The 27,389-nt window shown below is 40.3% G+C and overlaps 4 protein-coding genes across 7 annotated transcripts; 1 reads left to right on the top strand and 3 right to left on the bottom strand.

Moving 5' to 3' along the window:
- Positions 1 to 425: 425 nt before the first annotated feature.
- Positions 426 to 6,627, bottom strand: LOC121883352 (cytochrome b-c1 complex subunit 2, mitochondrial). Its single transcript, XM_042391547.1, has 14 exons — positions 6,520 to 6,627; positions 4,575 to 4,676; positions 4,334 to 4,483; positions 4,106 to 4,170; positions 3,925 to 3,981; positions 3,687 to 3,811; positions 3,297 to 3,394; positions 3,081 to 3,138; positions 2,548 to 2,643; positions 2,238 to 2,437; positions 2,039 to 2,119; positions 1,864 to 1,940; positions 1,590 to 1,743; positions 426 to 751 (listed from the first exon to the last, which is right to left on the bottom strand). Exons 1-14 carry the CDS (start codon positions 6,550 to 6,552, stop codon positions 668 to 670), a joined length of 1,380 nt encoding a protein of 459 aa, XP_042247481.1. The 5' UTR covers positions 6,553 to 6,627; the 3' UTR covers positions 426 to 667.
- A 1,002-nt stretch (positions 6,628 to 7,629) lies between these two features.
- si:ch211-256e16.3 (kelch-like protein 20) lies at positions 7,630 to 15,205 on the bottom strand. Of its 3 annotated transcripts, none has more exons than XM_042394131.1 (12): positions 15,060 to 15,205; positions 14,432 to 14,743; positions 14,199 to 14,333; positions 13,919 to 14,110; positions 12,950 to 13,093; positions 12,282 to 12,468; positions 10,864 to 11,010; positions 10,571 to 10,699; positions 9,343 to 9,519; positions 9,052 to 9,198; positions 8,755 to 8,920; positions 7,630 to 8,303 (listed from the first exon to the last, which is right to left on the bottom strand). In XM_042394131.1, the coding sequence occupies exons 2-12, from the start codon at positions 14,720 to 14,722 to the stop codon at positions 8,153 to 8,155; spliced, it is 1,866 nt and encodes a 621-aa protein (XP_042250065.1). In that variant the 5' UTR covers positions 14,723 to 14,743; positions 15,060 to 15,205; the 3' UTR covers positions 7,630 to 8,152. The 3 variants fall into 3 exon arrangements, with proteins under 3 accessions (XP_042250065.1, XP_042250064.1, XP_042250063.1); XM_042394130.1 differs by having other exon boundaries at positions 15,048 to 15,204; XM_042394129.1 differs by lacking the exon at positions 15,060 to 15,205 and adding an exon at positions 14,867 to 15,004.
- A 1,494-nt stretch (positions 15,206 to 16,699) lies between these two features.
- On the bottom strand, positions 16,700 to 21,725 carry anks4b (ankyrin repeat and sterile alpha motif domain containing 4B). 2 transcript variants are annotated; one of them, XM_042393111.1, is made up of 3 exons: positions 21,698 to 21,725; positions 19,739 to 19,908; positions 16,700 to 18,515 (listed from the first exon to the last, which is right to left on the bottom strand). In XM_042393111.1, the coding sequence occupies exons 2-3, from the start codon at positions 19,897 to 19,899 to the stop codon at positions 17,375 to 17,377; spliced, it is 1,302 nt and encodes a 433-aa protein (XP_042249045.1). In that variant the 5' UTR covers positions 19,900 to 19,908; positions 21,698 to 21,725; the 3' UTR covers positions 16,700 to 17,374. The 2 variants fall into 2 exon arrangements, with proteins under 2 accessions (XP_042249045.1, XP_042249044.1); XM_042393110.1 differs by lacking the exon at positions 21,698 to 21,725 and having other exon boundaries at positions 19,739 to 21,146.
- A 256-nt stretch (positions 21,726 to 21,981) lies between these two features.
- On the top strand, positions 21,982 to 26,530 carry LOC121883469 (peroxisomal membrane protein PMP34). Its single transcript, XM_042391748.1, has 10 exons — positions 21,982 to 22,074; positions 22,193 to 22,284; positions 22,451 to 22,511; positions 22,909 to 22,975; positions 23,399 to 23,553; positions 23,674 to 23,790; positions 23,902 to 24,047; positions 24,270 to 24,365; positions 24,843 to 24,925; positions 25,494 to 26,530. The coding sequence occupies exons 2-10, from the start codon at positions 22,210 to 22,212 to the stop codon at positions 25,639 to 25,641; spliced, it is 948 nt and encodes a 315-aa protein (XP_042247682.1). The 5' UTR covers positions 21,982 to 22,074; positions 22,193 to 22,209; the 3' UTR covers positions 25,642 to 26,530.
- The last annotated feature ends 859 nt before the right edge of the window (positions 26,531 to 27,389 follow it).

Genomic DNA, 27,389 nt, shown 5'->3' with positions numbered 1-27,389 from the left:
GATTAAATAAAATCAGCTACACCTCAGCCAGCTGCAACATTTAATGCTGCTCATTCATCACTTATAGTAATCAAATATTATATTGACAGGAGGCCAGTCTTGCCTGCATAATGAGTGCTATTTTAAGACCAAAATACTTATTCCAACATTGTTAAATTTACACCTAATGTACTGTCTGCACAAATGAAAACAGGATTGCATAAACCTAAATTTAAACTGTTCAGCACTGGATTAAAAGCATCGTTCAATCATATTTGTGCCTTTGGGTCCCCCTTTTGGTTGATGAATGGAACAATATTTCTCAGCTGAAAGAGCCTGCTGGTAGAACAGCCACTTAAACCACCGGACCACCCTCACGTTCCTGATACAACCCTAAAACTTTACTCTGGATTCATTTCCGAACACAAATTCAAGTGACAACAGGCTGTTATTACTGTCATTACTTTAATTTACATAGATATACAGTTAAGTTGACAAGACACCCAAAAAGACAGTCTGCATTAATGTTCTCCAGCTCCTTGTTGGTGCTTACACTTACTGCGGGACAGACTACAAATGATTGGTGACGTCAAATGAATTGTTGCTTGTAGCTTTGAGGTCCTCTTTCCTTTTCAAGCAGCCAGGCACAGTATGCCCGACTTAAATCACCGGTTCCTTTATTTTATTTTCATAATTCATCCACAAATGGTGTATTAATGAGATGTCCACTAGCTGCCATGGTCTTCTTGCTGTCCACAAATTTCTTTGCAGCCTGTAAATAAAGAGCAGAGATTATTGAATTGTTTAGCCTGAACTATTTAATTCACTAGACTTACTTTATGAGCAATATTAAGAACTCAAGAACAAATATTTCTTTATTCTAGTGTTGAAATGATTGATTAGTTAATCCTGATTGCCAGAAAATTAATTTTTTTTTAAAAAAATGGCAAAAACACATTTGCTGATTCCAGCTTCTTAAATGTGAATTTTTTTATTTATTTCACTGTTAATTGAAAATCACTGAGTTGTGGACTGTTGATGGGACAAAACAAGTAATATGAAGATGTCAGCGTGGGCTTTAGATATTTTTTAGACATTTTATTCACCAAATTAAATGATTAAGCTAAAACTTTGTCGACAGCTCTAGTTTAGTCATCACAATATTTATTTTTCTTTTCTAAAAAGGCATGTTTCAAATTACATCTCAAACAGAATGCAACTACATTTACTGTCAATAAAGTAAGTGCACAAGTATACATTTGAATGAATAAATATATAAATATGCAAACAAATTAAATACCTTAGGTGTCTCTTAATGTTTGTGGGAAAATCTCAATTAGTCTCAATTTTTTTAGGCGTCATAATGTACACACAAAAACATACATGCAAACACTCACAAACCTACACATACATACAGACTTTAGCACTAAATTCATACAAACACACTAGTTGATTTTTTATGTTTTAGACACAGTAACAGTTTAAATTTAACAAAAAATGTTAGTATCTCTGGTTAAAAAATTAAATAAAAGCTGTGAGGATGTGACAAGAATAGAACTTATGATGATTAAAGATTGTTATTTCACCGCCTCTTCAGTGAAGGCACTCACCTTGACCACATCGTTCTTGGTAACGGAGTCTACAGCCTGGAGAACAGTCTCGGGGACCTGGTACGCTGCAGTAGTCAGAGCCTGAGCGCCAATCTCCTCCAACAGGCCCTCAGAGCTCTCTATTGACATCAGGTACTCTATTTTCACCTGGTTCCTGTGCAGAGACGTCAAACAGTCAAGAACATTTTCTGAACTTCTGTCTTTCAGTCAGAACTGCACTAGTAACATCTGTCAGATACACAAATGCTTTCTCCCACATGCCCTCTGAACTCACTTTGCTCTGGTGATGTCAGCCTCTGACACGTTTCCCTCAGCCACACCTCTCACTTGAGCGACGGCAGCTTTGATCACCTACACGGAGGACGGCAACAAGTACGGGTTCAGTAAAAATGCACATTCTGGTATTGTGTAGTTACATTTGTCTTGGTGGGAGTGAATTTGGCAGTCACCTCTCCTGCTGAGTGAGCTTGTGCAATGGTGTAGATGCCAAACAGGCCCGAGTCAGAGTATGAGGCATTGAAGGCTGAGGCCTGAAAGACAGCCAGAGGTTATTTGACATTAGGAGACAAATCTCTCTTTATTTAAATTGATGCAATGTGGTACAAGAGTAAACAATATATACCAAAAACTTTTTTTTTTTTTACTTACATCAAAGGGCTGTGTGGTAGCTTTGGCGATCCCCTGGCTCAGTTTGCTGGTGATGTTGGCGCCCCTCTTCACATGTGGGCCAGCTCCCAGGATCCTTTGCAGCACACTGAAGGCATTAGCCTCTGCGCTACCTGACACGCCACCCTCGCTGGCTATCAATGCGTGGGCCAAGTCGTCATTGTTCTGCACCCGCACCTCACCTACACACACGCACGCACACATACACACACACACACATAATACCATCATGACAACAATGCAGCAACAGATCTCAAAGAGTGTGATGTGGCTTTTAAAGCTGAGCTTTTACCTCCACGGTACAAAGCCTTTGCTGCAGGTGCTCCAGCCCCACTGCGGACACTCAGGAGCCCCTCGCCCACCTGCCTCAGGACAGAGTGCTTCACACCTGGATGCATAAATCAGAGAATACCAACATTAACACAGTGAACTTTCATGATTGCTCTTGTCGCAAAAAATACTGTATTCACAGAACAGAAACTGCCATACGAGCATGAGGTACCGTCATTCAGACAACCATTGTCTGCAGGTCAAGTCAGCCTTATCACATTGACGCACACAAATCTGCACATAATAAAACCATTAGTAACACTGCCGGCCTCTTATCACATACCAGTACTGAGTCAGTACCTCTGTGTCTTTGGGCAGAAGCCAAATGACATTCGAGAAGGCTGTGCGCACCCACACACACACACACACACACACACACACACAAAAGCAGTTTATTTAAATCAATGAGACTGTAAATTGGAGACACGATAAGCAATGCCTGATGAGAAAGAACAACTGTGATACAGAGACTAGACAGCACTAGTAGACACTCACCTAGTCCTACAAGAGCCATTCTGCCAGTGGTGAAATTGTCCTCAACAAATGACTGCAGCTACAGGAGGAGGATAAGGAGGAGGAGAGGTGTGTAAGAGCTAAGCACAATCTAACAAATAATGGTCTTCAAATTGGTCTTGAAGTTGCTATCATGACTCAGAATTTACTCGTTTTCTTATGTAGAGAAAAAAACAAAAACAAAGCACAGATCCATACCTGTTCAGATGAGATACGACCGAGCATGTGGTCAGGGCAGTACAGAGAGTTGGACAGAGCATTTTTGTACGCTGCTTCATGCAACTTCTCAATTATGCCTGCAGGAGAAAATAGAGGAATTTAAGCTGAGGAAAACTGGGCATCCAAGAAGTAGACTTGGGACTCAACTGAAAATCTTCTATCTTTATGAAGCATCTAGCAATAAGAACCCAGGGAGAAGGCTAAAAAATTCAAGAACCTTCAAGCTTTTTTTTTTACCATTTGCTTTGGCCCTAGAAGTCAAAAATCACTTGATGTGGTTTTTTAAAAGCCTGACTTGATGCAATTTGACACAATTTCCAAAATGAAAATGCCAGTGTTCAGTAGCTGAATTGCTGCTCTGGTACTCACCTATCTGAGGACACTGCTGAGCCAGAGCCTTGTCGATCTTCAGCCTGGGTAACAGGTCGTTTACTTCCCACGGTCGAAACTCTGGAGCTGCGGCCACGTTAACCACATACTCCAATAATGTGTCTCTGGTAAAACACACAGACACAGTAAGGCATCAACATGACTATAGAGGATTTCTAAATAAATGCAGCATAAAACAACAGAGTGAGTAAAAACATTATAAGACAGGAGCACTTACAGGTGATCTCTCAGGCAGTCTGCAGAGTAGACCATGGTCTCTCTTGATGATGTCACACTGCAGGTAAAGAGATGACAACACAGTTAGTTCAATGTGGTGGGCTATGGTGGCACTAGTATTCCCTTGTTTATTTATAGCGGGACTGTGAATGTGAGCATGTGTAGAGAGTACCCTCACTGACCTCAGGCTGCCTCCCAGTGCTTCCACACTGCGACAGAGCTTCAAGGCAGACGAACCCTTATTAGTCTACAAAAGAAAAAAAAAAATCTTGATTAAATAAGGCATCATTGCCACAGTCTGACACCACACAGCGAGGTGAAGACACTTGTGAACGTGAATAATGCAGCTTAACTGCAAAAAAAAAAAAAGTTCATGGTTTTTCTAAATGCATCACACATTCACAAATTACCAGATTTGCCGCCAATCGTAGCACATGGGAGACGCCCAGGTTTCCCGCAGCCTCATAGCGACTCCCACCTTTCACAAACAAACCGACACTGGACAAGGGGGAGTAGTTCTCCAGTGATGCGATGACCAGACCGTTTGGGAGCTTGGACACCTGAAGCAGCAAAGAAAAATGATATGCATTTTCTGAGCAATTATGCATTAATAAAATATGTCATTCATGTGTAGACTAAAGCAGCACCCACCTGGACATTTTGGGGAGGGAGAGGAGCGGCTAAGGATGGTTTGTGGCCTGTGAGAGGTTCAGTCAGAGCTTCACTCCTCCTGGCAGCAGCATAGCAACGTTTCTACGAGAAAAGGTGAAACCAAATTAAAAGATCGTTCATTTGTTTGGCAGCTGTTTAACTTTTCCTCTTGAGTGGTAATGGGCCACAAGAACAAAAACCTGCTCAACTACTTTCCACTACCCTTGATTCACCCAGCAGGGTTTCTGTATGAAAGTGGCACAGCTTTTAAGTAGTGTAAACATCAGGGGTCACTTAGAGAAGGAACTACTTTCTTACTCATGCTGAAGAGCAAGCACTCCACAAATCAGGCTGGCATCAGATTGGACAAATCTTAATCCTGTGAAAACTAACATGACCTCTAATGTTTCATAACAGCTGCTGTCAACAACTTAACCCTGTTATGAAAAAAAACGTGTACTTCAGACACCCTGATTCTAAGATCTTGTGCTGCAATTTTCTCTCTGGATTGATAGTGGGTAATAAGATGATCTTTTCATAAATTTGACCACTTATATATCAAAGTAGTGATTCCATTAATATCTATGGTTGTGCTGAACAATTTGGGTAATGGCACAAACAAATGAGCAGGTCTGCTTTATGGTAATATTGGATTTAAAGAGTATTTTCATCAATGTGATAAAGTAGCTTGATTTTCATTTATTAAACTCGCTGGTTTAGCCACAAACAGATCTAGTTATTTTCTCTATTGAGTTTCCAGAAAATTGACTACCTTACGATTAGAGTGGCAACTAACAATTCTTTTCATCATCAGTTAATCTTTTAGTTGTTTGGTCTATAAAATGTCAAAGTGTTGAAAAATGTAAATTACTGTTATCTCAAAGTGCAACCTACGATGTCTTGTCTGCCCAAAGCCCAAAGATATCAAGTTGGAACCAGAGATGTTTGGCAATTTTTTCTTAAAAATCAACTCAAAACATTGAATCTATTATAGAAAATAGCAGGCTATGCATTTTTTGTCAATTGACTTAACAATCAATCAATCGACTGATGCAGCTCTAGTCATGATATTGCAATACAAAATTACATATGCTATGGGTAGAGGGTTATGTCCACATATCACCCTCTCTTAATCTAGATAAAAAATGAATGTATATTTTTATATATGTCCAATAACAACTGTCAATAAAATATCAAAAATAAGTGAGGGCTTAAACTTTATCTTACAGTTATCAACCCAAACTATTTTATTTATGATACAAAACAGAGAAGCAAACAAGTCTTTCTGAGCGTCTATAAAGCTGATTATGATCTGGTATTTTTCCTTGTTAACATTACCAACCATTAGTTGTGTTGATCAACTGTACAATTGATTATTTATTGAGTCCAATCTATGACATGTCAAACTGCAGACTGACTACTGTCCTCGAGAAGAGTGACAGTAGGTTGACCTGATATGACCCCTCCAAATCTAATACATAGCGACCACAACCGGACACAGTAAGCATGTGTAAACAAAGACTGATTACTGTGACAATTTATGAGAAAAAAGGATGACCAAATTAGGTGTGTTGTTCGCTTCGAGGCACCTCCTCAAAAAATTGTATTACACGCGTCAGGAGATGACCTTCAGCTTGCATCTAGCGGAGCGAAGAAACCGGCTATTTCACTGCACGCCTGACGTACATTTAGTCTCACTTACACTAAATGTGAACGTTTGAAGAAGACGGTGTCAGTCAATCTGCCAGTTAAAACCATGTCAACAAGCCTTTCACAAGATAAACCCGCATTAGCTACTTAGCCACCTAGCAAGCTAACTAGCCGACGGGGCTAACTACAGCTAAATAAGGCTTCAGTTTTCAAGCTGATAGCGAACAACAACGAGCGAAGATAAAGTCCAGCCGGCAACAAACCTCACATCAAACCGAATAAACACAGGACTCACGGGGAGAGCGTTAAGAGGCCGGATTCCCCTCATGACTCCAGGCTCTCTCCTTCAGCCGGGTACAGAAAGACAGATATGGCCGCTCGGTGACGTCACGTCGTACCCACAATCCACCGCGCTGCTGAGCAGAGGATCAAAGATGATTCAGGATGTCAAGATGAACCTCCAACAGCTGCAGGTGGTTCAAAGTCTCAAAGACTATCATCACTCTTTGGTTTGAGGTTAATCATCGAGATATGAGCTAACTTTAGATAACATTTTCATAATCATGTTGTGGAGGCCCGTTTCTAGATTTCAAGAAAAAAAAGAATTATGACAAAAAAAACGAAATTATTACTTTATTAGTCACTTTTTAAAATTTTGAGTTTTATGAAGATCGGACCGACAGACGTTGTTACCTTACGTTAACGTTGTCAACTAATTAATATTCTAGCAGTGAGCGAGACAGTGTGGTAGTCCTCATTGTTTTCAAGTTACACCTTCCTGCAACACACCTGCTGCATATTCAGGTGTGCAGGTTTTTGGTTTCTTTTATATATATATATTTTTACTAAGTAAAGCGAGGAAATCATGAGCCAAATTAATACATAGTCAAACTCTGGCTTTGTAAGTCAGTATTTTGACTTAGTCAAAATTATGATTACTCAGTCAAAACTATTAAATATTGAGTCAAATAGCAGCCAGTAAAAATGATGTGTTAAATATACAGTAGCGGTCAAAAGTTTGGACACACTTTCCCATTTGAGAAAGTGAAAGCTTGACTTAACAAGTATTTTTATCATCTCCATTTTCTGTTCCTAGCAGAATTAGCTTCCACAAACTCCCACTGGCTCTGTTTAAATTAACTATTTTCTAAGACTAAGCCTTCAATGAAACATAATTTTTGTTAAAGGTAGGAATTGATCACAAAAACTGAATTTATAGTCTACAAAAACTTAAAGACCCCTTAAAGACATGCATTAAGACATAAAAATACTCTATTTGAACAATAATGTGTTTCGTATTTTAATACAGTTGTACATGTGTTTCTAGTTTTCTGGTTACTCAGTGTATTTGTGTTTTAGAAGATGTATGAAATGTGAAATGGAAAAAAAGGAAACAAGACAAGCATTCACAGTGTAGAATTAAACATCTTTATTAGAGGATCTTTTTTAAAAAATGTAATTCTCACAGCTCGTCATACTCCAAATAAATACGTCACATAATAATAATAATAATAATAATAATAATAATAATAATACAAAAATACACTATGTTGGCTGGGAAAATGTTCACAGATTTGAGGCGCTCGGACATTAAAACACAACCCTTAACATGTTCACATCATACAGAGACTGAGCTTAGACTGCTGATTGAGTTGTCGATCAGTTACTTGAGATTCATGTGGGTCAACGACGTTTCCTTTGTCGCCACACCAAAGGAGGGACCCGAGTGAGTGAGACTCATTCCATAAATTGTCACTGATTAAAAACCAGCTCCTCTTTGCCTCCAGTAACAGCTCAAACAGCAATGTGCCAAATCCAGGCATCCTTTCTCTTCAGTTAACTGGTCTGCACAGCACTGAGCTTTGAAGTGCACTGTCCCCGAAGAGGGTGCAAATAACCACAAAAGACTTGCCATTTGACGACCTCACTTAGTTGTCGTTTGGTGTACCAGGGCTGCTGTTCATGTCCTTCCTCAGCTGGAGAGACACACAGCTCAGCCAACTGCGACTGGTGGGCATCTCTCCGACAATCTCCCATGCGTCAGTCTCGTCACAGTACCTCTCAATAGTGTCATGATATCTGCATTCAAAGATTGATCAGCATTAACCATTTGTAAATTTAACATCGATAAAGTAACACTGTCTTTTTCAATAAAAGAAAGCTATAATTGTGTTTGTTCTGTTTTTAATCTAATGCCTCTTTTCAACCAAATAGTTCCAGGTACTAAAGAGCCACAGGAACTAACAAATCAGAAACCTGAAGTTTCGTGTTTACACTCCTGGTTGTATTTCATCTGAAGATTAGCCAAATTAGTCTGATTAACAAATCAAACAAAAACTCCTAACTGTGTGAATGAGGTTGTACAAAAGGAGAGGAACCAAAGTAAATCCTGGTTACCCAGTCAAAACGCAGGTATGGTTCCTGAGTTCCTAAAAAAGTTCCTGCATTCCTAAAAAGGTTCCTGTGGGGGATTACATGCCTATTATGTGCACAAGTATCTTCTCTACATTTTATTCATATAATTCCTCACCTGTCCCAGCCCTCTTCTCCTCCCAGAACATAGATCTTTCCATCCACCACAGCGACACCAGGCCGGTAGCGTCGTTCTTTCATGGGGGCACACATGGTCCACTGGTTGGTTTTGGGATTATAACACTCCACCTTATCTGTGTTTTCTGTTGAGGCATGCCAGCCGCCTACAAGAAATAAATATAACAGTCAATGTGACTATATTCCTTAATTTAATTTTAATTTGTTCTGTCATTAATTAGTGTGTGTGAATCAGCAAAGGTTTAAGTTCTGGACAGGGCGCTGTAAAGTACAATACCTATTACATAGAGTTTTCCTTTGAGTGTACATGCTGCTGAACCAGAGCGAGCGATCTGCATCGGGGAAACCTCTGTCCATGTAGAGGTTTTAGGGTTGTACACTTGTGCAAGGTCTGTGCCATCACCATCCTCTAGAACTGCACCACCTACCAGGACACACAGAGAAATATCAGCGCACTGCCAACAAGACAGCAGCAAACAAAACTCTAAAAGCACTGTTGGTAAAAACCATTTTAAATAAAAAGTACAACGTCAAGATAATGTTCTTGTGTGGAACTCGTGTTTGGTACCAGTAACATAAAGCAGTCCGTCCAGGGCCACCACTGCAGGACTTGTGACGGCCATCTTGACAGACTCGGTGAACTGCCAAGAGTTGGTGTCGGGGTTGTAGCACTCCACAGAGTCCAGACGAGAGCGTCCTTCCCAACCTCCCACAGCATACACAAAGCCGTCCAGCATCACCAGGCCTGTGAGGAAAGAGGGGAATCACTGATGATAACTTTTTACATTAACATTCTAGACACAATGTCTAATAGCCTTTTCCCACTGCAGGAAACAAATCCTGTTTTTGTTTCAACTGTTCAGTGCCTCCTTTAGGGATGAGATCCAGCAACTACATCTCAGCCGTGCTCAAGAGGAACAAGGATGATTAAAATCAAAATGAGTAACCATGATTTGTCTCCTACCTGTCCGAATGAACCAATGCACCCAACACTAAAAAATTTTTTTTAAAATAAAATAAGAGTAGACCCTTTTCACAGATGACATTTTGATTTGTCAAAGCAGGAAAAGCACAGGTGTGAATAATGACATTAATGAAAGCTCAATTCCATTAACTGTCCCAGTGAGTGAGTGAAGATGCTCAGTACTGGAGCCTTGAGACAGGCTCACCTAAATGGAGTTCAGCCATTGCTAACATATTTAATTCCACCTGTGCTTTTTCTGCTTTGACAAGTCAAAATGGCTGCTGTGAAAAGGATCTATGGAGAGTGCTTGTTGGTCAAATGAAGATATCCAGGCCCTCATTAGTATTTGGGGGTGAAAAGAGCCATTGAGAAGAAGGTGAAGACAACATTTTAAAACAAAAACATTTTTCAGCATTTGGCAGAAGGTGGTGTACAACACAAAGCTAAACAGTGCAAGAAAAACTTTTAAAAAGGATAAAACAAGATAACAGAAAAAAAAGATCTCAATGCCTGCAGAGCTAAACCAACAAACAAAACAGCTCTGGCCACAAAACACGCAGCCCAAAAAGCCAGCATGCAGCTGGACCAAATCACCTCATCAGCTGCACAATCACTATGCGCCCAACCGCTACCTGAGGCACAAAACAAACTTTAACAAACTAACCCGAATGGACGAGCCCCCATTTCCCAAGCTTAAATAACCTGGGAACACACCAGGGCCCTCGGGTGTTCCAGGTTACCTTACTGATCCACTTGCAGGTTGGACAAAGACTCAGGTGAACCTTGGGGAAACACTGTATACTTTATTAAAATGTCCCTGAGACAGCCTTACCCAACTCTGAGCGAGCCACATTCATGGGAGCCATCTCCATCCACGAGTCCAAGCAGGGGTCATAGCGCCACATCTCCCTGCTGGCTGAGCCGTCAGGAAACTCCCCTCCCGCCAAATACAGAGTGGAGTCTACAGAGAGACCGAGAGAGGAGGAGAAAGAAACATGTCACTTTTCATGTGCACCACATCTACGCTTAGTTCTTCATTTGAAAAAGAGGACACAATATGGAGTGGGCTTATACAATCAGTTATGAATGAGTTTAACCTGATTGAAGCCGACAGTGTCCGCTCACCTGAAACCACCAGCCCGTGCTTGCTCACGGCGAAGGGCAGGCAGGCCAAATTCTTCCACTTGTTCGTCACGGGATCGAAGCTCTCGACGCTGCGCAGCACCACCTTGTCATCCTCTCCGCCGACTGTCACTATCACTTCAGCTGTCCCTGTTGCCATGGAAACAGGAGCAGAGTAACAAAGAGGAGTGAGGCGAGGGATGCTGGCCTTTGAATAGACGTTAATTTAAAAAAAGAATTTGCCTTTGTAGGATAAAATGTACTGTATGTGACGGAGCATAAGGGCAGAAACCAGGTGTAAACGCTTTCTAATAACTCATAATAACGAGTGGGAGGTATCTTTTTTAAAAGAAAGGGGGAAAAGCTTGAGTGTATACCTCTCTGAGTAAAGGACATAGTGTGTGTTGAAGCATATTTCTCACATGAACGAAATGTTTTCAGTCCTAACCTTTAAGACTTAGAAACAGATGCACATCCATGGTGTGGAAAGCCAAATCAGAGTACTTTCTGGATTTAATCTCTCACTCAACTCAAATGCATAACATGAGATGGAAGATATAACCCACAGGTAATAATTTAAAGAAATAAGTTAAAAAATAGAATACATAGAATGCATAAAACCAAGTAAAATACAACATTTTGAAAAAAGCAGCAGTGCATAAGTGTGAAGCGGAGTGCAAAAAAGAGTTTCAGGCTGTATCAGGGAAGACATAGTTAGTTAAAGGCTAAATTGAACACAAGAGTGACAGGAAGAGTCTTAACAACTATAGACCAATTTTCAAACTGCCTTGCCTTGAATCTCTTGTAAATGATCAATTGAAGGCATTTCTGTCCAGAGCTTCCATCTTGAGCCCATTTCAGTCTGGTTTTAGAGTGGGGCGCACTACTGTAACTGCTGTTAGTATGGTCCTAAATGATAGATCAGTATTAAAAAAATAAAAAAAGATTTGTGCGGCACTTTTTGTTGATTTATCCACAACATTTGATACTGTAGACCATTGCCTGCTCTTGCGGAGGCCACATAATGGCTACATAATATGGGATTTGATATCAATGAATGCAATTAGTTCAGGAACTACTCATCAGAGAGACAACAATCTGTTAAATTGGGAAGCTATTATTCTGAGTTTTTAATCAGTAATAAAAGTTGTTCCACAGTGTTCAATTTTAGGTCCAGTTCTTTTTACTATTTATATCAACAATATTGTTATTATGAAATTACTATATTACCTTTCAGAAAGGCTTTGTTACTCAGATGGGCTCTATCAGACCCACTCTACTGACTGGCTCTTGCTTCATGCTCCACTTGGAAAGACTACTTTTAATTTTAGGGGTCGCCCCTCAATGATCTTGAGTAGAAATAAAGACTGAATGGCTCTTAGTTGCAATGCAGGTGCGTGTGCGGATGTGACTGGGTTTACCTGTGGACCTGCGTGGTCGTGCCCTCGGGCAATAGAGCTCTCCGCGGCGGTCCTTTAGCAACAGGTAGTCCTTGGCCTCGGAGATGAGCCTCTGGCAGCCCTGGTTCTCCTTCACTACATCCTGAGACTCGATCACATCGTGGAGGTAATAAGGGCTGATGAGAGGCAGACGGATATGCTCGAGGACCTCCAGCACATGAGAGGAGAGAAATCTGATTAACTGAACTGAACTGCCACTTAACATCAAGTGTTCAAACTAAGTTTTATCCAGTAGGAGATTTACAATACCCATGGCCCTTGCCAGTGGTATCCATGTCGCGAAAGGCCCTGTGTTTGGTATGAGTTATCATCATTTCGCCATAAATACAGGGCTCAGTCAGTATCTGCTGATCTGATATTTATTTACACTATATTTTTGTTCATTTTCCCCCACAACAGCTGCACAACATGTACTTACAGTAGACTAAAATAAGCCTACATTGAAATTAGTAAGGTAATTATAAGATATCTAGAGAGCAGGACAGCTCTGCTTGAGGAGAACAGAACTTGCATCACATATTTCCTATAATATTTAGTGCTATAATATTTGTATAATATCTGAAGATAATTCTTCATTTATGAATGTCTTGTACGTGCTGATCATAGAGCTGCGTTCATTTTAATCTGACCTTTTCAAAGCTCTGTTTGCGAGAAGGGCATTTACTCAGCCACGATATGGCAGCTTCGAACACCAACTCCTCTTTGGGCACGTTGAGATGGTCGCTGGCAAGGATTTCTGTCAGTTTGTCCACACACAGAGACAGAAACTCCTCCTGGAGGAAAGGACATTGGAAGAGAACATGATTCATTTAAAGGGGACCTATTATGCTTTTCCGTATTTTCAGTCATACATATAATGTTACAATGTCGGCTGTTCATATTAAATGTGGCCAAAGTGTCAAATAATGAGGTAAACGTATGTAGAAGTGTTCCCTGTGAGCAAAAAGCACCAGCTTCAGACTGCTCTGAACACTCTGTTTCCAAAAGTTATTTCTACTTTCAGCCTGAGCCGACGTCCGCTTATGACGGGTTTCTTTATATGGTCATCTGCTCCACGCACAGCGCCCATGCAAAGCTACTCTAGTGGAGTCCCAAAATAAAAATTTAGAGGTGCAAATGAGCAGAACAGGTCCCATTTAACAAACTCAACCTACTCAACCTGCTTACTAAACACCTCCAGTCCATGGAGGATAATCACTTGTAGGCCTTGGTTCGACTGCTGACAGGCAGGGTAGATTATCTTTGCTAAGCCCCTTTCACACATGAAAACAACAACACTGCCAGGTTCAATTATCCTGGTGGGGAGGTGCTGGTGGCACGAGCGAAGGCGGCTTTGTATGAACTTGATTATTTGCTTTTGAAGGGTTCCTTCCATTTTGATTGGACATAATCACTGAATAATAATTGAAATATCTGCTCTTATTCTCTGAAGGTTAGTGTTTTATTTCATTTCACTTTATCACAATATAAAAAAATCAATATTGCATTACAAAATTACGTATATGACAATAGAAGATTTGACCTATATTGACCATCAGGGAGTCCATCTGATCTGCACAGGACTCAATATTAAAAGACTACCATAATCAGTTTGTCACCTGCTGAGAAACACTGCTGAAGTGCTCAAGAATGTAATCCATGCTGCGTTTCTCCAACACCTTACAAGAATGGGCTTCAGCAAAGCAGTGAATCCCCACACAGTTCATTTCATCCATCTGACGCTCCATGAAACGACAACAGGCCTCTCGGACAGCCATGACGTCCAGCAGGTTGGCTGCTGCCAGCAGCGCCTAGACAAGATTGAGTTTGTTTTTCAGCACTAGTCAGGAGCTAATCATGAAGGGTGACAGTGGAGAAGGAAAGGTGAGAATACTTTACCTGCACGTTTGCTTTAGAAATGTAGACCTCTGATGTGTAGGCGTAGCTCACCAGCATGCCAACCATCTGAGGTTCAACTCCATTGATGGCAACCCGCTCCTGCTTGGACTCTATCAGATCAGTGGAGAACATTGCCTGTGGAGTTGAAAATCAGGGAAATTAATTTTGCAGCATATAAACTTGACTACTTGTGCGTTTTGCCCTGGCATAACTGTGAAGAAACCTGCTTTTACCTGGAAGTAAGAGCTGAAGGAGGCAAGCACGATGCGATGGCAGGGGAACTCCTGTCCTCCACAGCAAAGAGTCACATCACAGAAGGCGTTGTTGAGCCGCAGGCTGTTGAGGCCCTGCAGGACAGTGTTGGGGTGCCTGGTCTCCACAAACAGGTAGTCCTCGCTGCTCAGAGGAGCTGGAGCAGCGGCAGCAGCAGCAGCAACGATGCAGCCGTCTTGAGGAACCGGGAAGGTGGCATTCAGGGTGGACGGCAACGGTAAACCGGCGTTGACTGCAATTATTTCAGCCATTTCTAACTTTGCTAGGCAAGCCTGCGAGGTTGGTGGAGGCATAACAGACAAGATAGTTAGGGACACTTTGACGTCAAATGCTCACCTCAGCTTTTAGCTACTAATGCTGCACTGGAAAGTCGGATAAGTAGTAAATTAACTCACTAAGGCACTCATTTAAGATGTAAATTTGAAACAGAGTCGCAGAAGAAGCAACACGGCAGAGAGACGAGCCGAGATTGTGTCTATTAAGTTAACGTCAGCTAACTAGCTCACTAATGAGGCTTAGCAGTGTCGCGAGATGGAGGCGGAGATAGATATCGACTCGCTTCAGGAGAATACTTACAGTGTAACTTACAGAAAGGCGATATTACACGCTCAGCAGCTGTCACAGTGAGACATATTTACTGATGGACATAATCGTGACTACTAACAGAGCAGGTACTCTCCCCCCACACAGAGTGCAGCGGCATATACCGCCTCTCACCAGGAGCTCCTCCCACCGCCGCAGCACAGGTCAAGAGAGTTCACCTCCGAGTACTTCCTGCTTCGCTTCACTACAGCGTCTGCATTTGCTCCAGCATCGTTTTCTCTCTTTGTTGAAGTTATAATTGAAGTTATTTCAGTTGAAAGGACGGGTTCACATTTTTTCAAGGCTGTCTTAAAACAATAGTCAGGTGCCCAATTGAATATTGAAACAGGTTTTTCTTGCTGTAATTATTCCTCCTGTTCGTACTGGCATGGTGCACTTTCAATGTAAGTGATGGGACCAAAGTCCACAAGCCTCCGTCTGAGCACAAATGTATTTAAAATTTATCTGAAGCTAATCCAGATTAGACAAATCAAGTAGATATCTTTCAACGTTACAGTCTTTTTAGTGCCAAAGTCCTTTTTGTTGCTACACTTCCACTCCAGCTCAACAGGGAAACACAGAGGGAGATTTGATGCTGACTGTAAATCTGGCAGATATCCACTTGATATGACTAACTCAGATTGCTGAAGTCTCATATAAGCTTCAGATAAACTTTTAAAATGCATTTTTGCACAAAATGATCGCATGGACACATTGTGGATTTTGGCCCCCATCATCTACATTGAAAGTACATTTGAAGGGGATCTTTTAATAACCAGTATGAACAGGAAGAATGATTACAGCGAGGAAAACCTCTTTCAGTGTTCATATGGGCACCTGACAGACAGACAAATTTGTGAACCTATCCTTGAAGGTACAATTATGAAATAATTTACTCACTCACAACAATGACTCCCTAATTTGAACTAAATCTGCTGATCGTGGCTGGATTACTATAAAGCTGTAATCATAACACTGACGTATTATCATTTTATAAAGTTTGTAATGGTTAGCAAACTGTTGCCTATTTACAAATCCAGCAGACACAGAGCAACATCAGGAATTATTTGTCATGTTTCAGGCCAACTGGCAAATGTAAGTCCAATATTCACTCTCCTTTTAGCTTTGTGTTGGTCTCCACTAACTACTGAGAGAAATATCAGGTTCTTTAGTTGCTAAAAGTTCCACTATGTTCAGCGGCTTGTTGCTAACTTTGTCTGTCTGCGATTTGGTGCTGAGCGGGTAGAACACAGTGGGTTCATCTTTTTTGTCTCTGAAAATTCTCCCCTGCTGCTGCTGGAAAAGTGGTTGATGAGAGATGTGAGCTGTAAAACCAAGACAATGAGCTGAAAGATGCTAAAAGCGGCAATGAGACTACAGAGTCAGGTGATGATTTTCTGTGGGTTTGAGAGTTGAGTGATAGATTAAGATTAAGATTATTTTTGCCCTTAGGATGGCTTTACAAACTTTTTTGGATTTTTTTTTAAATTTACCAGCTCAATCTTTTTTTTTAAATCAGTTAATGTGTTATGTTATTTACCTGTGCAAATAAATAACTGAACAATTATAATTATAGCATATTTTTCTAAAATGCTGTCAAAGTGGTGAAAATGTTTTCTTCAGTTGCAATGCTTTCACCTCTTGGCCACTGTACTGATCTCTTAAATGTTGTGGTTTATGTTGTGAAGACCAGCTTTTTCTCCCCAAGTGGGAATGAGACTCTGTCAATAGTACATACACACATCTTTGCTTTAAAGAATATCACATAGGAAACATTATTTTGCATACATGCCTTATTTATTTGACAATTATGTTGTCAACAGTCAAATAATTATAAATAAACAGCACAACCAAATCAGCCACTGGCCCTGTTATCTCCTCTATGGGGAGAAACAAATTACAATTTCTATTCAAAAACAACATGTTTGTCTACACAGTGATGTGGATTTAAAATCAAGGAGCTGGCTATGTGTCCATTCTTTTTATTTTCTCTAAATAATAATATTCTTATATTTTTAAGTTGTCACAGGCATTTTTGTTCCTGTTTGAACCTGACATGTAGAACGTAGGTTGCTACAGTAGTTCCTGTCATGCTGTTTGTTAGTGGCTATAAAATGGATAATAGTGCAAAAACAGAGCTTTGCAAACTGTTATTCCATATCCATGAAGCTAAGTTGATCATTTTAAAGAGGGAGCTGAAATAGTGCTGAATCATCTTTGTTTTATACAGGAAATCAAACTGTTGAAGCTCTTTCCAATAGATACAGATTCATCTGAAGTGTCAAACAGGATTATAAATCGCTGATAATCTTCTCATCAGATCACAGGCAACTGTCCTTCATGATGCCTGGAGTCTCCAGTGCATTCTTTCTGCGGTTGACGGCCTCCAGGATCTTCTTCCTGGGTCCCAGCTGGATGCGAATGCCTTTCAGATCTTCATCAGAGCAAAGCATGAGTGCCTCCAGGTCCAGGTGCTCTCTGTTGAATGCAAGGGAAAATTCTGGCAAGGAGATGGCAGACAAGAACGCATCCAAAGGAGACGTGTCCTCATCTTCATCATCATCCAATCCCAGATCTTCCTGCTCCCAGGGTAAGTCAGCGTCAACGTTCCCCTCAAAGCCAGCAACGTCTTCCTCTGCCTCGAACAAGTTGTTCTGAACGAGGAAGCCGAGACTTTCATTGTTCCCGCTTGGCATGTCGTCTGACTCCAGCGCCATCGGTTTCATGAAAATCAGACCTCCGAGACCAGGCCGGTTGAAGATGGACTGTTTGACTTGGCCTTGTTCTTCATCATCATCATAATCATCTTCGAATCCTGCTGTTCCATCCTCATCCAACATGTTCTCATCCTGCTCACTGAAGACGCCCAAAAACTCTGGCTTCTCAGACGCTCCATTCTCCTGCTTGAGGAAAATAACGTTCCCATCTCCTCCTGATCGCTGCAGTGTGCCTTTATCTTTCTTCCCAAGCTTCCTCTGGAGTGTACCTTTAACCCTGGTCGAAAGGGAGCCAGATTTGTCAGCTGCAATAAGCTTGGAGAACTGCTCATTGACGCTTGTCATGGTGCCACCGCTTGAGAATGCAGACCCAATGCTGGCCTCTGACACAGACCCAGTATTGCCTGCTCCACGGTACATCTTATCCATCTTGTTCTGGTGTTTCTTCTTCACCTTCTCACAGTGTTTGACACGTTTCTCCGCCTCTTTGGTGGCCTCCTTCTTCAGGCTGGCAACCTTCTTGGGGTTTTGGTTGGTCTGCTGTGAGGCGGCAGCATCCAGGAAGCGCACACACTCCATGCGGTCACGTGAAGCAGCAACGTCCATAGCCGTGTGGAATTCGTTGTCCAGTGCGAAAAGGTTGGCGTCGAAGCTGACCAGAAAGCTGAGGATGTGCATGTGGCCATTAGCTGCAGCGTGGTGCAACGGTGTGTTCCCCCAGATGTCACTCCTGTTGGGGTCTCCTCTGTGTAACACAAAAGAAAAATGAGATTGAAAGTAATAACCTGCATTTTTTTTTTAAATTGGCTTTGCTCTAACCAAAACCTAAATACATTTAAACTTCATTAAGATAAAATGTATGTAAAGGTAGAAGTAAAAAGTAGAAAGGAAAACATGCTAAAAAGTAAAATGATTCTCCAAGAAAACAGTAGAGTTAATGTTGGACATATCTTTAAAAAGAGAAAGACACTTGAAGATAAGGAAGAAAAAGAGATGAGGTGTGGTTTGTTTATTTCAGATCTTTATTATTGTGTTTGGCCAGTGCTAACTTAGAAATGACTCAGCTTGCAGGCTAAATGCAGTTATTTAAAAATTAACATAAATCCTTTTGGGCTATATATTCAAATATCACAACATAGTACCAAACATGGCTGAAGATAATTGGTAAACTATTAAGATGTAAAGTCCTCCAGTGCTGTGCCTCATTGTCACAGCAATAAAAGTCTTACTGCAACAGCTTGTCATAAACCGCAGCTTGTGCCGGTAATGGCCGAAGCGGAAACATTTCAGTTATTTCTAGCCATGTAGGTAGCTTCACCTCCAATCTTCTAAACATCTATTCTGGACCTCAGAGAGAAAATATTTGTCAGTGAAAATGTTGTGCTAGATTGCGGCCTGTCTTTTGTTGTGCTGAATGAGGGATGGAGAAGGGGGTGAGGGGTAGATGAAGGGCTCTTTTGTTTTTCAGGATTGTGTTGGTTGATTAAACATTTGGCTCAGCTCATGGGAGACAGTATAATCTAAAGACTGGAATGAACTTTTAGCACACATGTGAGCACCAATGTGTTGTTGAAGCCCAGATGAAGTCCTAAACTACTGATTCACAGCATAAGACAAAGCATAAAAAACATTTTCCAGCTTTAGAAATTCATTGGACAGTAGTTTACCTTTTCTCTGTGAACAAAATTTGTAGTTCTACTGTAGCTTTTTGTTTCTTTTTAGGTAATTATAGATACAATATAGTAGAAATGGTATTAATATAAATATATACGTGTCTGAGTGTCAGCTACATTGATTTATGCAGCTCAGGCTTGGCATATTCTCTTTGGGGTATGAAAATATAAACTTAAGATCATTAAGGTAATGGAGAAACAGCTTTTTCTTCTTTTTTTTTTACAGTAACAATTTATTCTGTGCATTTTTTAGGCTATGTGAAATGAAGCACAGGTGATAGAGAGGAGTGCTCACCCTCTGCTGCATATGAGCTGAAGAGCATCGACATGTCCATGGAAAGCAGCTAGTAATGTGGGAGTCATGCCATCCTCGTCCGGAGTGTTCAGGTCTTTCCTTGTGGCCTCCTTTAAGAGGTCCAAGTAACCATCAATCGCCGCTTTGTGGTACCTAGACATCTCCTACCCCTGCCGACGTGAAAAGAACAGAAAAGGAGGAAACAAATCTGTCACTTTCTGTCACTTTTCCCCCTCTCTCTCTCCTGTCAGATGCACGTTGGACACTGAGCGAACAAAATGAGCACTGGGCGTCAGCTGCTCAAAGCCATAAAACAAAAGCAAAGTCCAGTTCACTGCTGCCTGCTGGTGATATTTCAAACACTATTACTGCACCATCCCACCCATCATTAAGTAGCAGCAGTAAGTAGCACAATGTTTAGGTCTAATTATGAATATTTCTACAGGTGAAAAGTACTCAAGTTCAGTATGCATACACCAACACTTATTGTACTTTATATGAGTTTCCACTTCTCCACTACATTTAATTGACAGCTATTCTTCACAGACCACACAAGCTTAATATTTTACACACAGAACATGATTATCTTATAAAATGTGATCTTCAGTAATATCCAACAGGATATATAGAAGTTCAAATCAGGTCCACCTACAGAGCTACAACATGAAAATGCTACTTACATGTTGCATCAATAATTTATTACACATAATAATATAACACACTGACTATTGAGTACATTTACATCAAATTCTTAAAGTTTACACTGTACATTTTCCTGATATTACTAAAGTAAAATTTTGAATAAAAGATTTTTATTTGTGACTGATTTTTACATTGTGGTTTTACTATTTTTACTGAAGAATCTGGATACCACCACTGGAGAATAATATTAAAGACAAATATCAGATTATCAAAGACAAATAGTCATTTTTCCTCCATAAAATGCCAAATACTCATCTAAAAGTCACATGGTAGAAAAGTCTCTTTTGTTGAGTTCAAATGAACGAGTTGACATGGACTCAAAATGCAGAAAGGACTGTATCTCTCCTTATTCTGTAAAAAATATGAATATTTCAAGGCTGTCTTTTCATTTATTTTTGGCTTGTATGTTTGATTTGTTTCCTGTTTTTGGGTGGTCTGGGTGATGTTTGATACAACGCATGTAAATATTCTGAAAAACCTTAAATAAAACTGAAAACAGAGCAGTTACAGTAGATATGTGAAAAAACAAGGCCGTGGAGGTTCATTTTTGGAAAAAATGGATTTCCTGTGTGTTCTTAATGTATTAGTATGTGTTATTATTTATTATTATAAAGGCTTTTTTGTTTTGAGTGCCTGGAATTGGATTTTATGCCACACTCTACCCATGGATGAGGGCATATTTTTTCATATTATTGTTTTATTTTATCTGCTTTTTTAAATAGAGCCTATATTCATGATATGATAATACAGTTAATATATACAATAATACAGATTGTTAATACAGTAAAATGAAATAAACAAAAAAGTGATCTTTAGATGTTGTCGTTTCACACTCTATTATTATGTTTCAACAGTGCTCCCAAAGTTAATTTATTATTTATTTATAATGTTTTTAATGCCAATCTACTGCTCCCCCTCCACTCAAACAGTAACAGAAGAAGAAGAAAAAGAAGCGTAATGCAATGTGTGTGTGTGTGTGTGTGTGTGTGTGTGTGTGTGTGTGTGTGTGTGTGTGTGTGTGTGTGTGTGTTTAGTGTAATTTATCATTATTAAAATCTGGAATTTTTAATGTGAGAGAAGGAGATGTAATTTTAAGGGTTTTAACAAGATAATTGAACCTTTTTTTGTGGAAAAACCACATCGGACACATATTATTATTCAAAGTAGCGTATTTCATATAAATCTAAAAACATGTCTGGAATCTTTAACTATTAATTAATTATCTGATTTCCTTGAGTCACGATACACACTCCATACCAATTGGTAACGGTAACGCGCCCTTTCGTTGTTTGCCAACTGCCAAAAAACGTCACGAAGAAGAAGCTGTCACCCAATGAACGAATGGGAGAATTTTTTTTTCCTAGGATGGAGAAGTCACAACCCACCCTACTCTGCCTCTGATTGGCTTACCCTTGTATTCTTATAACCAATCTTACTCCTCATGCCTAAACCTAACCAACCCAACCAACGATGGCAACGATTACTAGCCAATCAGAGGCAGAGTAGGGCGGGTCATGACTTCGCCATCCTAGGAAAAAATTGGAGGAGGAAACATTTAGCCGACAGTTTTCTTGCTACACCGCTCTCTGTTCTCGGCTGTCTTCTGTGTAGAAAAGCCAAATGGAGTTGTAGCTGTGAGTGTCTAATTCTCCAACCAGTTCCGCAGCAAGAAAAACCAGACAGACCACTGTTTCCTGTCGAGTCGCTCCTCAGTCAGCTACTTTCTTTCTTTCCGGTGTCTGGTCCTGACAGGGAGCGAGGCTGCAGAGATGTCCGACCACGGTGGCTCAGCTGTCGGCCTTCTGTCTTACGAGACGCTGGTTCATGCTGTGGCTGGTGCAACGGTGAGCAGAGATAAAGTGCGATAAGAGGAGATATCATGATTTTATATTAAGTTTGTAGGTGTGCCTGTTGTTGTCTTGGCATTGAAGAAGGAGCCTGAGACTTATGTTGTTTTGTAAATTAAAGTTGTCAGTATCAGTCAATAACTTAACTATGCGTTGTTTTTAGGGCAGTGTGACTGCAATGACAGTCTTCTTTCCTTTGGACACAGCCAAAAGCAGACTGCAGGGTGAGTTGGAGGACTTATTTTGAACTTTCAATGAAACTGAAGACAACCCCAGTTTGAATTGACTTTAAATGCACCACAAAAAGTAGTCAAGCTATGTAGTATTGCACTTCCATGAAGTTGGGGGACTTTTAAAACCCCCAAGAGAACACAGAGAGACACCATTGTTTGTCATTCTTTGAACTCCATGCCCCCAGTTTATAACGCATAATTTCTGGTAAAAAAAAAAGGTCTCAAGCCCAAGCTGAGATAACCCTGATGACATCACCAAGGTTATTTTTCAGACTTTAGAAAGCTCCCTCCAGAGCCACAGAGGACATTATACAACTATTTTCACAGGCTCTGTAATACTCCTCCTATACTCCATGAACTCATTTTGTGTTTGTTTGTTTTTTCACAGTGGATGAAAATCGAAAGTCAAAATCCACCCCCGTCATCCTGGCTGAGATAGCACAGGAAGAGGGCCTGTAAGTATAGTTTTGTCCTGTGCTATCACAAAGCCTGCTGGGTTAAATTATACCAAGTTATGGCTTGTTTTTAGAGCTGAAACAATTGATCGAAAATTAATTGGCAAATATTTTGACAATGAAAATATAATTTTTCCAGAGAAAATGCCAAAATTTAACTGTCAAATTCAGCAGATTAATTGATAATGGACATAACCGTTTTTTGCAGCCCTACTTGTTATGTCATCATTAAATCCAATCCCCTCAATTCGATTTGAACACTTTTCTGTGGTGGCAACACTGTTATCACCCATAGGACCACTTCATCAAAATCCCATTTTCAGTTGTAATTTGACATTTATGATCAATAAAAGCCATTTTGATAAATACAGTCAACTATTTAGGCTGATGATGTGGATGAATAACTGAACACTATCCCCCCAGGCAGTCTTTGTACAGAGGCTGGTTTCCAGTCATCTCAAGCCTCTGCTGCTCCAACTTTGTCTACTTCTACACCTTCAACACGCTGAAGAGGATGACGGCATCTGGCCCACAGAAGTCCAGACTTGCCAAAGACCTGCTCATAGGGATCATATCAGGTGACCACATATTCAATAAAACTAATCATGACTAATAACTTGATGGAAACAGTCAAGATTTAAAGGTTTTGACTGAAGGGCATAAGAATGAAAGGTGCTAACTATGTGTTGTTGATTCAGGGGCAGTGAACGTGATCCTGACCACTCCCATGTGGGTGGTCAACACTCGACTGAAGATGCAGGGGGCAAAGTTCAGAAACGAAGACCTCCAGCAGACCCAGTACAAGGGCATATTTGGTGCGTGTACATGTGTTGCTGTATTGTAGTTTTGTTGTTGTGTGTTTTTTTTGTTGTTGTTGTTTCTGTGCAATTGTGATACCCTTCTGTGTTTTGGGCTTTCCCTCTCAGATGCGTTCTCGCAGATCATAGCCAACGAGGGGGTGGGAACTCTGTGGAACAGCACTCTGCCCTCTCTCATCCTCGTCCTCAACCCGGCCGTACAGTTCATGTTCTATGAGGCCATGAAGAGGAGGGCCGGTAAAGGAGGGAGGAAGGTAAGACGACACTAGAAGCCTTGCCTTTTTTTTGACCAGGTTTACTGATCATTTTTTAACATGAGCTAGCTTCAATTTACTTATTAAATGAAAACAAGCTTTCTTCCATGGCAGGGGAAAACATGCTCAACATCCCAACATGGAGGAAAACCAATTGTGTTTATAGTATTATTATCACAGAGAATGATGTAATAAACATTTTTAATCCTTGTCCCTCGACAGATATCCTCAGCAGAGATCTTTCTCATTGGAGCCATTGCCAAGGCCGTTGCTACCACAGCAACTTATCCACTGCAGACAGTTCAGGCAATCCTCAGGGTAAATACCTTATTATATGTAAATTCACCCTTTTATTTACCTTTCCAAGAGGTCTCAAACATTATTGAAAATCATAATATATGTAGTAATGAGTGTAGTAAAGATAGTTTAACTAGATTGGTAACTTTTTGCTTGATATTCAAATATTTGTTTATTGCAATAGAAGAATAAGACATTATTACTAGATTTAAACTTTTGTGAAAGAACTTCTTCTCGTTTAGGTTTTTCTATGCAAAAGTATTCAATTATGGAAGAGTAGACAATTTGTATTTTTTCTATTATTTAGTAAGAAGATGGTGTTCTCCTGGGAACCTCAGGAACTGAACATGAAACCCTAATGAAGCCTGTAATTAGTTTATTGTTGAACATGCAGATGTTAGTGTGGGGCTGTATATCTTTAAGATCTCGTGATAATGTCAGTTCTTTAATGGCATTCACAATGAGTGAATGATCATAAATTTTATGCTTTCTCATCAGTTCGGCCAGTACAAAGGTGATGGCAAGGGCGGTGTGATGGGAAGCCTCTCAAACATTTTCTCCCTGCTCATGGATAGAATCAGGTGGGTGCAGCTTCTAAGATGCACACAATTACATTCACTTGACTGTTGCTGACTCGTTTTACACGACTAACAAAAAAAATATGTAAAAGAGGAGCTGAAAATTTCAGGGAAAAGATTCTCCAGAAACAGAAAAATTCTAATGCTTTGAAATGTCCAGTGTCCAGTGAAAACACCCGTCAAGGTTCTGCAGCTTGAAGCTATAGGCAGAAGCCAACAGGAATAAGCTAATCTCAGTTAGTTAGCTCAGTTTTTCATCAGAAATGATAATGTACTAACTAACCAAATTATTTTGTTTGTGTGATCAGCTCAGACCTTACAAAACTTTGTTATATAAGGATTGAATGTAGGAAGAAAAAGCCACTAAAATTAAGTTTGGTGCTGTTTTTGCTGCCATACTGCCCGGTTTGAATTCTAATCTTATACTAATACTTTGTTGTATGGGTGGTGGTGTATTCCCAGGTGGGTTTTGGGTGTGAATCAAAACTCCGGGGCAGATTTTTATTCCCATTTTGTTCCTGGATGTTAAGATAGCTGGTCATTTAACTCACATGCGTTGTCTTTATCACAGGAGGCATGGTGTTCTTGGATTGTACAAAGGCCTGGAGGCCAAGCTGCTACAGACAGTGCTGACAGCTGCCCTCATGTTCGTTGTGTATGAGAAGATCACTGCTGCTACCTTCAAAGTCATGGGCCTGAACAGGAAACTAAAGCAGTGAACGCACACCTGCTTGGGTACAGCGTGGCGCTTGCACACCAGCGAACCAGGCTGCACATTTACACAGTGTCAGTAGGTATTTTATCAATGCCTTCCAAATGATAGGTAATACCAGGAATCGTTTCAGTCAGCGTTGTAATAGGAGGTGGGATTGGTGCCCTTACAGCTACAGATTCCCACACTCGCCCCAAAACATGAACCATAACCAGAGGGTATAATACTTGGAATACCCCCTCTTTCCTAACCTTTAAGTGGTTCCATTTGTGCAGACTGATTTTCTCCAATGGTAGATTTCTTGACATGGTTCTAAATAATCTTTAAAGGAGCTAATTTATCCCTTCATTTTGCCTGTCTGCTGTATTCATAAATTCTTCTGCTCTGAGTAGTTTGTTGAATGCAGAGCTGAAGTGGCACAAAAAGTTCTAAATCAGAATGAAGGCAAAATGAGTCTGAAAGTGCTTTCAGTTGCACTTTGGTTAAGAGAGATTCATAAAAAAAAGATTATAAGATCAGCTAAGATTTTAAAACCAGTTGATAGAAACATCACCACGATATTTTTTTAACATCAGACGTCTGCTGCAAATGATGACCAGTAGGGCACTTACATACCCAGACTTCTTTAAAAAAAAGTATTGCCTTGATCTAGATTATTCCTCACACACGTTTTAACTGTGGAATTAACTAAACTTGATGCTCTGCAAGATAGAAATCTCATGAAATGATATGGATAAATGTTGGGGTTTTTTAAAATGTGTCAACTTAAGATGTTATGACACTCAATGACATTAATATCATAATATGTTAAAATGCCTTTAATATAAGTGAGTAGGAGTACTTAATCTTACATTGAGAATAAGGTATATGTGTACAAATATTGCAGTAAGTGCCTCCAAATTAAACAAAGAAAATACTGTACTATGAACTGATCGGTGTTGTGATGACTGTTGGTGATGATTTCCACAAACACATGGTGCACTGAATTATCTGCCAACAGTCTTCAAGATTGTATCAGTCAGTATGAACATTTTGTCATGCAGGTTTGTTCCATTATTGATGTCTATGTCCTCTCAGTAGTGTGAAGTAGTCAGGGCTTGCAGTATTTGTTTGCCAGTGCTTTTTCTGTCTCTCTGATTTGGTGAATGGAAGTTTCTGCTGCCTTCATCTTTAAACCATTTGAAAGTTGATGTACTTGTTTTGTTGCTGTTAAACTGGTTGTTAAATCTATTAATGTGTGAGTTTTAGGTATTTTTCTCAGCATTACTTTGAAACATTTATGAGATCAAAGCCTTTTGACTGTTCATGATATCAATCAGTGCCCGTGGTGAAGCCTAGTAGGAAGTAGTGAGGAGTCAATGTTGTCAATATACTGAAAACTAGAAATTACACCTTTACCAGCTTTGAGCTCTTTTTCGTATGGAGAAGTAATCCCTGTGAGCATAAAGCACCGGCTTCAGACTGCTCTGAATGCTTGGTTTCCAACATTTTTTTCTACTTTCAGCCAGAGCCGACGTCGGCTTGTGATGGATTTCTTTATATAGTCATCTGTTCCACGCACACCACACAAGTTCACTGCTCTGCTCCACTAACATAATGGCATTATTCTGTCTTCTGGAAAGCTGGCCAATCAGAACAGAGTGGGATCATTGGGAAGGGGGCCTTTAAGAGACAGGAGCTAAGACTGCCTGTTAAGAGACAGAGGCTGAACTGAGGGGCTGCATAAAGGGCCAGTATAAGATAAATAAGGAATTT

Source organism: Thunnus maccoyii, chromosome 18, assembly GCF_910596095.1.
Source record: "Thunnus maccoyii chromosome 18, fThuMac1.1, whole genome shotgun sequence".
Taxonomy (NCBI): Eukaryota; Metazoa; Chordata; class Actinopteri; order Scombriformes; family Scombridae; genus Thunnus; species Thunnus maccoyii.
Note: the sequence above shows the minus strand (reverse complement) of the source record. Positions and strands in the feature narration are given on the sequence as shown.

What these genes read in the sequence shown, in the direction of transcription:
- LOC121883352 (XM_042391547.1), bottom strand. Translation starts at nt 6,552, where the DNA reads ATGAGGGGAATCCGGCCTCTTAACGCTCTCCCC. An exon ending in TCCCTCCCCAAAATGTCCAG is followed by an intron (nt 4,484 to 4,574) that starts GTGGGTGCTGCT and finishes TTGCTGCTTCAG; the next exon opens with GTGTCCAAGCTCCCAAACGG. An exon ending in GTCGTATCTCATCTGAACAG is followed by an intron (nt 3,139 to 3,296) that starts GTATGGATCTGT and finishes CTCCTCCTGTAG; the next exon opens with CTGCAGTCATTTGTTGAGGA.
- si:ch211-256e16.3 (XM_042394129.1), bottom strand. An exon ending in GCACGGGCTGGTGGTTTCAG is followed by an intron (nt 10,700 to 10,863) that starts GTGAGCGGACAC and finishes GTCTCTCTGTAG; the next exon opens with ACTCCACTCTGTATTTGGCG. An exon ending in TGTGGCTCGCTCAGAGTTGG is followed by an intron (nt 9,520 to 10,570) that starts GTAAGGCTGTCT and finishes CTTTCCTCACAG; the next exon opens with GCCTGGTGATGCTGGACGGC.
- anks4b (XM_042393111.1), bottom strand. Translation starts at nt 19,899, where the DNA reads ATGTCTAGGTACCACAAAGCGGCGATTGATGGTTACTTGGACCTCTTA. An exon ending in CAGCTCATATGCAGCAGAGG is followed by an intron (nt 18,516 to 19,738) that starts GTGAGCACTCCT and finishes TGTGTTACACAG; the next exon opens with AGGAGACCCCAACAGGAGTG.
- LOC121883469 (XM_042391748.1), top strand. Translation starts at nt 22,210, where the DNA reads ATGTCCGACCACGGTGGCTCAGCTGTCGGCCTTCTGTCTTACGAGACG. An exon ending in CCAGTACAAGGGCATATTTG is followed by an intron (nt 23,791 to 23,901) that starts GTGCGTGTACAT and finishes TTTCCCTCTCAG; the next exon opens with ATGCGTTCTCGCAGATCATA. An exon ending in CTGCTCATGGATAGAATCAG is followed by an intron (nt 24,926 to 25,493) that starts GTGGGTGCAGCT and finishes TCTTTATCACAG; the next exon opens with GAGGCATGGTGTTCTTGGAT.